Consider the following 13,215-nt stretch of genomic DNA (forward strand, 5'->3'; position numbering starts at 1 on the left):
ACAGCATTGGTTAATACTAGAAGAGGCTGGTCCCTTAATGTTTTGAAGGCATGTAAAATTGAGAACTTGGACTTGTTTGGGTCCAGGGTGTTGTTACTCAAAGGCATACTTGGTTTTGCTCTCAAATTTGCATTCTTTTCCAAATACGGAAGAGCTGAGTGGCCAAAGTACTTTTAATGAGAAAGAATAAGAAAACAAATTTTCTTCCCAAACTTTATTATTATAAATTGTTTTTATTATAAGGGTTTAACAGAGCAGAGAATTAGACTTGCTGTCTTTTGTGAAACCTCAACAATTTAAAAAATTAAGTTAATAAATATGAAATTAGGTATAGTCTTTTTTTCCCCCAGCCATGTTATGCACTCCTAAGAAACAAAGAGGAGAAAATCCTGTATCTATATGTAGTACAAACTCAGAAATTTTCACCTGACATTTATTTCTATGTAGGATTTTTCTAGGCAGAACAATCACACTATTTCACTTTTCTCTAAAGACTTAACAAACATAAATAGATCCATAAATAGCTCACATAAATATAGATTTTACCTTTTAAATAATAAAATTCCCAAATCTGGAATACTGTCTTCTTAAAAAATAAAATAAAATAAAATGAGGCCTGTAACTCATTGAAATGGAATCTTACACCCCAGAATTGTCTCAGGGACTCTTAAATACATAAATAACTTAAAGCCCTTAGAAAAGCAAGTAAGAAGCAAAATGGTACTCAGTTTAAACCTTCCTTCTTGGGGAGAGGGAAAGATGATTCAGAGTCAGAGTTACCTATGAAATTTCAGTTGAATGAACTCATTTAAGAACCCTAATGAGTTGGTCAGAAATGGGGCTAGGTCTACTCCCCAGAAAAACCTAACAGATTCAGAGAGCTGGGATAAGACTGGAAACTCTTAAGCCACGTGGTGGACAATGGGGGTGACACAGGTGCAGCCCACAGTCACCAGTATCTTCTCTAGCCAGAAGGAGTGGGGGCAGTGCCGAGGCTCCCTGCGCAAGACCAGGATCTCCTGCTGGATGGGGACGGAGTTCAGGTGGTGGTCGATCTTCCCTTCAGGATTGATGCAGAACAAGTGGCGGCACTTTGCCTCCCAGATCACAGAGGGATATCTCTCAGGGTCCTCATTGCGGCTACAGGGAGAGACAAAAGCCAGGAAGAAAGTGAATTCCTGGTAAAGCGGGAAAGAAATCGAAAAGGAATAATTGAAGGAAGACAAATTCAGAGGGTGACAAACTATAGTCATTGCAAATTCTCTAACAGCTGTTAGTCTGAAAAAAAAGTAGTTTCAGGAAAACTTGGATTTTTAAGCACATGAAATATTATGGAAAAAAGGCAATGATCAGTTTTTCCCATTTACTTTGAAGAATGAACAAAGTAAGGTAGACTGAGACTATAGAAGGGATTTAAGTTTGACATTGAGGATACTTTTATTAGGATACATTCGATAGATGGATAAAGACCAAGGGAATCATCTAGGAATAAAATAGTTGTTAATCTGACTTAATAAAGTTTGAACATGGAATGCATCAAAATTCTATCTGACAACACATTCCTGGAACAGAGCTCAGAGCTGATTAGAAGGGCTAGAAACAAAAGCTTTAGCCACTATATAACCCTTAATTCCCTCTCTCCTCCAGCTGAGTTGATGATTTGCTTTGAGGTGTTTTTTTAAATTTATTTTTTAAAATATGTTTTTATTGATTTTAGAGAGAGAGGAAGAAAGAGAAATAGAGAGATAAAAACATTAATGAGAAAGAAACATCAATTGAATGCCTCTTGCACACCTCCTACTGGGGATCAACCCTGAAACCCCTACATGTGCCCTGACAAGAAATCAAACTGGTGAACTCTTGGTTCATGGTCCACCCTCAACAACTAAGCCATACCAAGTTGGCTGCTTTGAATTTTAATTGATGTATTTGAACTATTCTTAGTAATTGGAAGAGGAGAAAAAATTCCACAGTCAGGTGAATCTGTAGGTGCCACATAATTGAGGCTTATTTGCATAAAACCAAATTATCAGAATATGTTTTTAAATTTAATTCTTCATGGGGGTCTAAATACTAGATGTACTAAGGACACACCAAATATAGATCTGTTGGGATGTAGACCAAGGCTATCTAACCTAAAAAGGGGTGGCAATACCCAAGACAATACTTCTTCCTCCACTGAGATTCAAGCTATATTTTCCAAGTTCTAATAAGACAAAAAGTGCATAAAAATACCCACTAATTACTAGTAATTTACAAGAAATCTTCTCAATGGAGGCCCTTGTACAGAAAGAGAATTCAAGCATTAATCCCTAAGGGTAAATAAAAAATAGACTTGGGGTATCATCAATATTAGAATGTAGACCATCACAAATTGGGGTGGGTTTTTGGTGTCAATGACAAGGAGATCTAATAGAATGGGTATTGGGGGTAGGGTTGTCTTGTGCTCTAGCAAGTAAGTTTGTAGAATGAAAAGTTTGAGAACCATTGTTTTGTACAATGGCCCTTCCAGGTTTGACTGATGATTCTGAGTGAGTAAAAATTTCCCTCAAAGTGATTTAACTGGTAGTGTGATGCATAAAATGTAGAAGAAAACAGATTTTATCTAGGGTCCTTACGTACTGGAGATTCCAAGGTGAGGTGGACCGGTTGTAGTAATCTGAGGGTCTTCTAGAATTTGCATTCCGATTAAGGATGTTTAGGTTGACCCTCACGCTCTGAGGGAAGTTCTTGTCCTCAGTATTTGGGCATTCTGGATTTCGTGGAATTACTATTGCTGCCTTCACTATAGCCACCAGACTCAGCAGCAGTAGCAGTGACTGGAACTGAATGGGAAAGGAGAGAGAGAGGTGGGAAATTGGATTAGTAAGTGGTTTTTGTTATCAAATTGTGATAACAATTGTATTGCTAATCATAGAGAACATACTATATTCTAGGCCAATCTATTCTAAATTTTCAGAGCAGTTAAATAAAAACCTGGCTAGGTGACTAAAATAATATATATATATATATATATATATATATATATATATATATATATATTAAAAATAATATTAAGACCACAGAGTTTTTACCAGTTCTAAACATTCATCTTTTGATTTAGGAAAGGCACATTATTTATTGGCTAGTGGTAATTTTAGTAAAAATGACAAGTCATCATACTGTCAGTACATGCATCACTGCCAGGTCAGTGGGATAATATTGACCTTGATTTTCTAGGAGGAAATGTCTTCCTGTGCCATTGTGCTTTATCTTATCATTCTGTGAAACCCTATGTGAAAGCAAATGTGCCTTTAAGAAAGGGCCATAGAAAATCCAGGTAGTATCAATATTTGTGTTAGAAATGCTATTAGTATCATTGGCAAACATCCAACCAAAAACTGGATCCTCTGTATTGTTTTCTTAGGTATATTTTACAATTTTCTAAATTTACATGTATTGATTATATAATCAAATTACATTTCAAAAGAGACATTTTAACAATATAAAAACCATTTACTCTAAACCACAGTTATACTGTATCTGATGATAATAAATGGGTTTGGTGAACCAAGACTGTAGTATAATAATAGGATAATGGAAAGAAAAGTTATTGCCACAACTAATTAAATCCTTAAGGATTTAATTTCTTTAATTTTGGATTAAAGAAAAATGCTGTGAGAGAATTATATTAAATCACTTGTACTCAGAAGAGTAGATTTCCAGTAAACATTATATCTTACTGCACGGCGTTATGTGACACTTCTTTGCATGATTTAGCCCCAGTATAGCTATCTTTCAGTTTTAATCGCATCTTTCAAACTGATGTGTACCAGTTCTTTAACATGCTATACAATGACAAATATCTACCAAAGCTTTCATTTCCTATTCTACATGATCTCCATAGTCAGAATCCAGAATTTTATGCCCAAGGTCCAGAAGTATCATCTGGTCCAAATCAAAAAGAGTATTGCACGTTAGTGCAGAACTCACCATGGAGGAAGTTCTCACAGAAGCCATTGTAGTTTCTCTTGATTCACTGGAGATGGATGAGCTTGTGCCTGCTGAGAGATGGATGAAGTAGTACGCTATCTTCTCTCTTTTTATAGGACTTTGATCCTTCTGTGGTCACTTACGTTGGCATGTTGGGGTGACACCATTTTGGTTAAAAGTTCCATCCCCAAATGAGGTCAGAGAAGAACCTCCCCTTCATGGCGAATAATATCTGCTTCATATCATGAAGGAAACTGGGAAGGACAGAAATTTATGTTTCTAAAGTCTATTTCCTTTCTTCATTCTTCAAGGAACTATTACTCATCAGAAGTTGAGTAAAGGTGCTCTACTTATGAGCTGATATTATTCATTTATGGGCCTATATGAAGCTGCTATAAGAGCTATGCTTTATTTTAATGGCTCATGGGAAAATACAAGTTTGACATACTGTTCAAGTTTTCTGGTGCCATGCACCTTGATTTCCCATTTGATAATTCCTTTCCTTATCATATTCCCCAACTGATGTTATAAAGGCCATTTCAGAAACTACTCAAAATCTCACCATATAAACAAAAAAAAAGGAATCAATAGTTTAATGATGATAGGATATATTATTTTATTGAATTGACACCTGCTTTGTTGAATGTTTATTCTGCTAAGGAACTAATACCTAGCTTCAAGAGACATGAGATTTACTATTAAAAATATGTCTAACATGCAACTTGTTAACTCATGCAGTTCCTCAGAAGGAATGAGTTGGAGGTGGAGGGAGGAGATGTAGACAGGCAATGGAAGGAATTGGAAATATAGAAAGAGATTGGAGAAATGTGATGGAGGTAGAGCACAAGAGGGTAATAAATAGAAGAGAATGACAAATACAAGAAGGAAGAGGAAGAATGAGAGAGCTAAGCAACTAAGAGATAAGGATATGGTTTTTCCTTTCTTTTCTGCCCACTGTTTAAGTGAGATGAACTTGGATTTCAGGTCTTTGAGAACAGTTCCTCCTTAGGAACTCTGAGGATCAGCTCAAGGATGATAAAGATGAGGGGTGAGTGGATACAGATGTGGTTGGTCACTTATTATCTTCTCTCTGCCCCTTCTCCTCAGTGAGGTGAACATGGTTCCCATGTCCTCTCAGCTGGTATCTCAAATTATTCATGAGGATAGTATCTCATATAATTCAGGGATTCTGACTAGCAGTTCTACCTCAACAATTAGATTATATAAAAAGTTGGCTAAATTTTGGGTGTGTTTATCCTGAGATTCGTTCCTCCTTGCCCTGATCTACTCTATCTCACAGAACTGACCCTTCAAGCTGCTTTCTCAGGCTCCCTGGTCAGCTGGTTTTTAGCTGTGTTCAGCCAGAGGGATATGAAATCAGAGGGCAGGAGAGTGGGAGTGGAGAGAAGGAAGGCGATGGATATAAGGGGTTTCCTCACTATCTCCTAGACCTAGAGCACTGCTAACTCCTATTGTGTTTCCAGCCTTGGGATGGTAGCAGCCTTCTGCTGATGCCAATCTCAATCAGTTCCTTGCATTAAATTTCCTCTTTTGCAAATGCCTAAAGCGACTTTTGCTTTACTGGCTAGACTGTGTCTTGACTGATCAGTGAGGAAGGCCATGAGCAGCTGAATCTCAGGGGTGATGGTAGATGATCTTGATGGCAAAGCAGATTCTGATGGAAAAGAAAGTAAAATGCAGCCTCTCATGATTCCCCTAGTTCTGGTGTTGACATAACTATCTATCCTTGAAGACATGGAGTCACTATGAGCTCTCCTGTCCCTCCTTTACCTATGATCAGGTAACAATTTTAGAAGCTGCTTTGTCTCTCAGATCTGTTACCTATTCCCAGACTTACTGCCATCCCCTAACTTACACTATCATCCACTTGGACTGTTTTAATAGCCATCTTTGCTCTTCCCGATGGCTGCCTTCCACTCACCTTCGACATTCCTGAAATAATGATTCTCAACGCATGGCTTTGATTGTGCCTTCATGTCCCATTAGTTTGTGTACAGAACAAAATGCAAAACCCTGAGCATTTGAATTGGTATTTGAGTTACTATTTGAGATCTGCAACCTTTCTAGCTTCACCTCCTATTATGATCCATGATCTGGGATCGTGGGTCCTGATTGCCCTCCTTCTAATGCCCATACAGCTTTTGTTAAGGTACTCTGAAATGCCCTTCTCCATCCTCAGTTTATCAAAATGCTACTTGGCCTTCCAGGTCCTGTTCAAATGTCTTCTATATCTGGAAGTCTCTCCTGATTATTTTAGTTGGAATCAGCAGCTCCCATAACATGTAGCTTATACCTCCCTCCCTAGTAACTTTTGCTTCATTTTGTGTTTTATTTAGCAGGAAAAAGTATGTTTAAGATATATGTCTATTTCTATTTTTAGATTTTACTGTAATTCTTCAAAGCCAGTGTGTTATTCATCTTTGTAACTCCCGAGGTGCCTAATGTCAAGCTTTATGTAACAAAGGTCTTCACAGATTGCTTTCAAGTTGCTGATTTCTCTCTGATATCCAGCTGTTTGTGCATATTTCTAGTGTATTGCATGTCATTTGTTTTCATATCCGATTTTTTTTTGCTAGACTGTGAGCTACCTAGAGAGAGGTAGCCATCTTATTAGTCTTTGTATCACCTCACCTAATGTCTAATAAATAGTAACTGCTCAATATTTTTTACTGATTGACAGTATGAATAATGTTATTTGGGTAGTTCAGAATCTTGAATATTCTTTTTGGAATCCAGCTGCATTCCATTGACTATATTGAATATTCTAATGTTTTGACTCTCCATCCTGGCCCTTTTAAAAGTAGTGTGATGAGGTTTTAGTCTATTTTGGACCACCTGCAGTGGAGAAAAGAGCTCCTTGCTTGTTGCTTTCTGACAAGGATGAAGTGGAAGAGAATGTGTTTGCTACCAGTTCTTTTGATTGATGGCTAAGGAGGAAAAGCTGACTCTAGCTGATCTGCCTGTGCTTGCCTCCCATGCCAATGAAATCCAGCCTGTGTTCCATACTTTGAAATATCAACCCTTGCTTTAAAATAAGAATGGGGAAACAAGGCAGGTTTTCACAAAAGTGTAAAAATGATAATATTGAAGTGGTGGTCAAAGCTGGCTGTGCTCTCTCTTGAGTAGGACTAGTTTCCCAGATGCGTACTTGAGCTGGACACCTGTGCCTTCTGGAGGAATAGGCAGAATCAGAAAGAGGGTGTGGGCAGTGCGGTGGGACTCTTCCTCTGAATCTGTCTACAGAGACAGCTGGCTCAGGTTTGGGTCCCAGTCTGCTAAGAAAGAAGGAATGCTGGATTAAAAATTAGGGTGTCTAGAACACTGGATCAGAGGTCACTTTTGTTTTCATTGTAGATCTGCCATTAACTACCCATGACCTTGGGTACTTCATGTTTTTGAGGCTCAGTATCCCTCTTTATAAAATGAGTTTTTGAATTTTGAGAGTTCCAGTCAAGATGGTGAAGTAGGTGGCAGCTGTACTTACCTCCTCCCATGACCACATCAAAACTACAACTAAATTATAGAAAAATCAACTTGGAGAATTATAAGAAGACAGCTGAACAGAAGTCTTATCACTACGAATATAAAAAAGAAGCCACATGGAGACTGGCAGGAGATGCTTATCTGGCTGGCCCTGCACCCATGTGTGGTGGTTGAGAATCAGAAGGTAATATCTCAGCTATAGAGGCCTCCCCTGAGGAATGAGGGGACTCAGTCCCATACCAGGTTCCAAATCATGAAGCACCAGTGCCAGAAAGAGGGCCCTCACAACATCTGGCTGATAAATCAGCAAAGATTCTGTCTATCTGTATAAGATGGCTGCTGGAAACCCAAGGGTCCCCTTAATGGGCTCATGCACAGATTCACTTGCTCACAGTCATTCACCTTGGGCTCCATTGAAGGGATAGCAACTAGGGGGTGGTGCCAGAGACACAGGGAGAAACTGAGTTGTATAGCTTTAGGGCAAGGGCTAGATGAACAGCTGCCATTGTGTCTATGTTAAGCCCTCCCCCCACACAGCCAAATCTGAATCTGCATTAGCCTGGTGAACACCACTTGAGTATTGCCTGAGGCTTTTTTAGCAGCTGAGCCTTATGGAAAACCAGCAGGTGGTGGCAGGCCTCAGGGATCCTTTTTTTTTTTTTTTTTTTTTTTTTTTGTTAATCCTCATCTAAGGATACTTTTTCATTTTTAGAGAGAGGAGAAGGGAGAGTGAGAGAGAGATAGAGAAACATTGATGTGAGAGAGACACATAGATTGGTTGCTTCCACATGCAGCCCAACCATGCTGGGGATCCAGCCTGCAACCGAGGTACATTCCCTTGACTCGAATAAAATCTGGGACCCTTCAGCCCATGGGCTGATGCTCTATCCACTGAGCAAAGCCAGCCAGGACTCAGGGATCCCTTTTGCTGAGTAGTCCCAGGACTGATATTGGTGGCAACTGGCACATTGGTTCACAGTGTTCCCTTTTCCATGTGCCTCCAGGCCTATCACAGGCAGCAACCAATTGCAGATCACTTTGTAGCTCCTACCAGGTAGTGCCAGGCAGCAACTAACCGTGGCCTGAACTGAAACCTCTCCCAAAAGGCCCCAGAACCAATACATCCAGTGGCTAGCTTCAGACCATAACAGAGCACCAGCTAATTAGCTCCATGAACAGCCCACTCAAAGGGAGGTCTCAGCAGGTACCAGAGCCTGCTGGGCAAATTCCATTCTGTGGGGTCAACCCCTACTCAGCAGCTCATATGCTGTGGTCATGGAAAATTCTCACAGCTAGCTAGCCTGAGGGACAACCCTATCCACTGATGTGCCACTAGCAATCAAGGTTCAGCTACAATAGGAGGGCACACACAGCCCACACAAAAGACACTACTGGAGCACTCAAGTCAGGTTATCAGAGAGGCTAAACCAGAGAGCCCCCAGGACACATACTACATAAGGCTACCCTGCTAAGACTGGGAGATATAACAAATCTACCTAATGCATAGAAATAAACACAATGAAGCAGCAAAAATAGGGAGACAAAGAAACAGCCCCAAGTGAAAGAACAGAACAAAAATTCAGAAAAATAACTAAATGAAATGAAGGTGTTACTGATTGGAGTTATTGGCTGGGACTTAAGTTCTTTTTGTTGACTCAGAATAGATTTTAAGGTCAATGAAAATGTAAAGCAAATTGGAGTTATTGAAGATACACTTCAAATGAGGAGTGGGCCAGTTGAGAGAGAGAGAAAGAAAGAGAGAGAGAGAGAGAGAGAGAGAGAGAGAGAGAGAGAGAGAGGAAGGGAGAGGGAGGGAGAGGGAGGAGGGCGGGCTGTTTTAACTCACTGGGAAGTCAGAGAAAAGGGGGCCTTGCAGACAGGTTCAGGGCGTAAACCCAGGATGAGCTGCCACTGCCCATCACTCCCCTGGTTGCAAGTCTTGTGGGGTCCTTAGAGGTTGGGGGAAATCTTAAGGGAGCTATCAGGGAGGGTCTTAACAGAATATTCATCAGCTTTTGAGGTGGGCTTTTTTGGGGTCATGGTCTCCACTGATTGGTTGGTGCCAGGGCAGGGAGTCATTAGTCAATGTAGCTGGTCCTGAGGCAGCTGTGGTGTCACTTGTCTGGTTTTGCTGCTTTTCTGGGAGATGAAATACAACTGAGGCCTAGATGTTGTCTTTGGGAAGGAAAAGGTCAGGGGGATCTAAACCACCTGACCAGCAATATGAAAGATCAGGGGTCCAAACTGCATGACCAGTGATATGCTAGGGGAGGATAGGTTACTGGCTGGTTTAGAACCTGCCCACTAGCGGTCTGCTGGCTGCTGAACCTCCCATATAAAGGCAGTCTGAGGGCATTGTTGGTCCAACCCCTGTTCAGGACCCTGGGGCAGGCCCCCCCCCCCCCTCAGCCCCTCATGTCTAGCTTTCTACCTAACATAGGCTAGCAATCTACCAGATAGAGAGTTTAAAACATTGGTTATAAGCATGTTCAAGGGACTTAGGAAAAAAAATAGATGAACTCAGTGAGAACTTCAACAAAAATATAGTAAATATAAAAAAATGACATAGAAATCATAAAAATGAACCAGTCAGAAATGAAGAATACAATTACTTAAATGGATACTAGAAAGAATCAATAGCAGATTACTAGTAGATGAAGCAGAGGATTGAAACAGCAATTTGGAAGGCAAGGTAGCAGAAAACATTCAGTCAAAACAAAAAGAAAAAATATTTTTAAAAAATGAGAATAGTTTAAGGGACCTTTGTGACAATATAAAGTATAACAACATTCACATCACAGGGTTACTAGAAGGAAAAGAGAGAGAAAGGAATTGAAAACCTATTTGCAGAAATATGACTGAAAACTTCTCTAACCTGGAAAAGGAAAAGGACATACAAATCCAGGAAGCTCAGAGAGTCCCAAACAAGATGAACCAAAAGAGGCCCACACCAAGACACATCACAATTAAAATGGCAAAGGTTAAAGACAAAGAAAGAATGTAACTACAGCAAGAGAAAGGCAGTTAGCTAACTGTAATAGAGCTCCCATAAGACTGTCAGTAATCCTATATAATAAAAGTGTAGTATGCAAATTGTTCCCTCGACCAGAGGTCTTCCAGGAGTTCAGCCAGGGGGAGGGCTGGCCGGCAGAAGGGAGGGAGGTCCTGGCCAGCGGCAGTGGTGGTGGCAGATAGCAGGGGGAAGGGAGGGAGTACCCAGCTGGCAGCTGGCAGTTGGCAGTTGGACATCCCCTGAGGGGTCCTGGATTGCGAGAGGGCGCAGGCCAGGCTGAGGGACATCCCCTACCCAGTGCACAAATGTTGTGCACTGGGCCTCTAGTATAAAATAATATTAAATGTGAACTGTAATTGAAACAAAAAATACAAATTTAAAAATAAATGAGTTTTGACACCAGGTAATCTTTGCTTTTTATGATTTTTTTTTAGAGAAAAAACAAATAGGGGCAGTAAGTTAGGGGTGATTGCTTTGCTTAGTGATTTCCCTTAGGTTTATCAATTTTCCTTCTCTGAAGGCTTTAGATATCCACAAGTAATGAGGAGGAACTACAAATTGGCAGTTGGGAGCTGAGTGTGGAGGAGGGACGAGCCACTCAGACTGGGAAATATTCCTAGAAGTCAATGATGCATTTCAAGGGATGATTAGAAAAATGATTTTCAAGGCTTCTTGATAGTATTAGTTCACCAAACACTATTCCTTACTATTTACAGTAGAGAATATATAAGAGATAGAAGAAAAAATTTTTTTCTTTTGTATCTGGGAGAGAGCATTATGGAGTCTTTTGTTTTAATGTGGTCAAAATTAAGATTGCTGTTAAAAAAAGAAAGAAAGAAAAGAAGCCTAGCTGGTGTGGCTCAATGGTTGAGCATCAACCCATGAACCAAGAGGTCACAGGTTCGATTCCCAGTCAGGTTACAGGCCCCAGTTTCCGGCTCAATCCCCAGCAGGGGGCATGCAGAAGACAGCTGATAGATATTTCTCTCTCATCAATGTTTCTACCTTTCTCTCCCTCTCCCTTCCTTTCACTCTAAAATAAATGAAAACATGAATAAATAAATAATCTAATTAAATATTTTTTCTTGCTTAGGTGGTGTTATGATTGATATACTACTGTATTTTTATTTTTATTCTACAGACTTTAAAAAAATCTTTATTGTTGGAAGTATTGCATACATTGCCTTTTTTCCCCCATTGACCCCTTCTAGCCTGCCCCCTCCTCTCTGTCCCAGGGGGAGGTACTGTACCATCATCAGTGATTAATTTAAAGCCAATGGCCAATTCAAAGAAGTGGGTGTCATTTTATTTAATGCTGTGCACATCACCAATAAGACTCCTTTACTCTTGTTTTTTCTCTAACATAGGGATGGTAATGAGTAGCAGAGAATTCTCTTGGGGCTGATATTTTGAAAATAGGCCAGTATACAAGAAGCAATGTCAGATGCTTAAATGGAAGACATGAAATTAAAGGGAGAGAATGTTTGCAATAGAGAGTCATGTGGAAGGCCTTGGGGAACTGATAAGTCAGGATTTTACTGAGAACCAGATTTTGATCCAATTTATCAAGATCTAGATCATCTACCTCCAACTTCAAAATGTTAATGACATTATGTACCAGAGGCTTAGCCCTGAGATTCAAGCTGTTGCCTTGAAAGAATGAGGGTTAATGAAGAGCCTCTATGAACAGCTTGTTTGAGTAACTGATTTTTTTTCTTCTACTGCATGTTTTTTATGCTGCCTTTACCTAATCCAGACTAAGTTATTTTTACCTGATAGGATCATATCACAAAACTGTTTGGACTTCTTTAAAAAACATACCTAACCTATATGGTCAAAAGGACATTGAACAGCTATTACATTATGTGACATATTGGATTGAAAGGCATTTTGTTCCTGGTGACTTCCACATGGCACATAATACCTTTATCATTTGATTAATTGAGGCTTGCTCTTACACATCTTTCCCAGACTCAAAGCACTGAGATAATGCCTGGGAGCTGTGTAAGAGAGCAAGCCATGCAAAAAGGAAGACATATCACATTGAAACTGGACAATGAATGGGTCCGGGCTGCCTGTCACTACTTGAGACAATTAAGCAGAGACAGTGTTGAATCATATATGAGCACTTATTCCAATAATTCTGGCAGTATGGGAGAGCAGCTGGTCATCTATGAAAATCTGCTTGATAAGCCAGCTGCCTATATTGGGTAGAAGGACAAAGATTACATGGGAAAGTAAGAATTACAGGCATGGGGAAGTAGGCAAGGTATAAGGGTGGGCACATCTGGGACCAGGTTGTTTCTGTAACAAGGTTGTTAATCTTTGTATGATGATAGGTAGTTCTCAGAAAAGGAGAATGGGCCGCATTCTGAGGTTAACTCCCATGTCCCAGGGCATACAACTCTCAGCCAGGTTAAAATGTGCTTTCTCCAATCAGAACAGAACAATCACGATTAACATTTCTTATAACTATAGCTAGTCCCCACTACTCTATTTCTGCCCCTAACATTCCCAACTGCTATTTCTATTATCTCATATCTGTGAGATTAGTTTTAGGTGAAAAGTCTCATCCTGCTGGACTGCATTTTGCTTCTGCCTAGAAAGCAATTCACAGGGGTAGAATACAGTGAATGCAGGATCTAAAAAGAGGAATACATTGAATACAGCAACAAGCAATCAGACTACAAAAAAAATAAATAAATAGGACGCCCTAGCTGGTTTGG

At 39.9% G+C, this 13,215-nt stretch overlaps 1 protein-coding gene across 2 annotated transcripts; it reads right to left on the minus strand.

Annotated features, from left to right (window-relative positions):
- Positions 1-902: 902 nt before the first annotated feature.
- On the minus strand, positions 903-3,999 carry IL17A (interleukin 17A; the record flags this gene model as incomplete). Of its 2 annotated transcripts, none has more annotated exons than XM_080665086.1 (3): positions 903-1,140; positions 2,623-2,819; positions 3,973-3,999. In XM_080665086.1, the coding sequence occupies 3 exons, from the start codon at positions 3,997-3,999 to the stop codon at positions 903-905; spliced, it is 462 nt and encodes a 153-aa protein (XP_080521212.1). The 2 variants fall into 2 exon arrangements, with proteins under 2 accessions (XP_080521212.1, XP_080521211.1); XM_080665085.1 differs by having other exon boundaries at positions 2,623-2,825.
- Positions 4,000-13,215: the final 9,216 nt, after the last annotated feature.

The sequence above is a fragment of the Plecotus auritus genome (assembly GCF_963455305.1).
Source record: "Plecotus auritus genome assembly, chromosome: 4".
Taxonomy (NCBI): Eukaryota; Metazoa; Chordata; class Mammalia; order Chiroptera; family Vespertilionidae; genus Plecotus; species Plecotus auritus.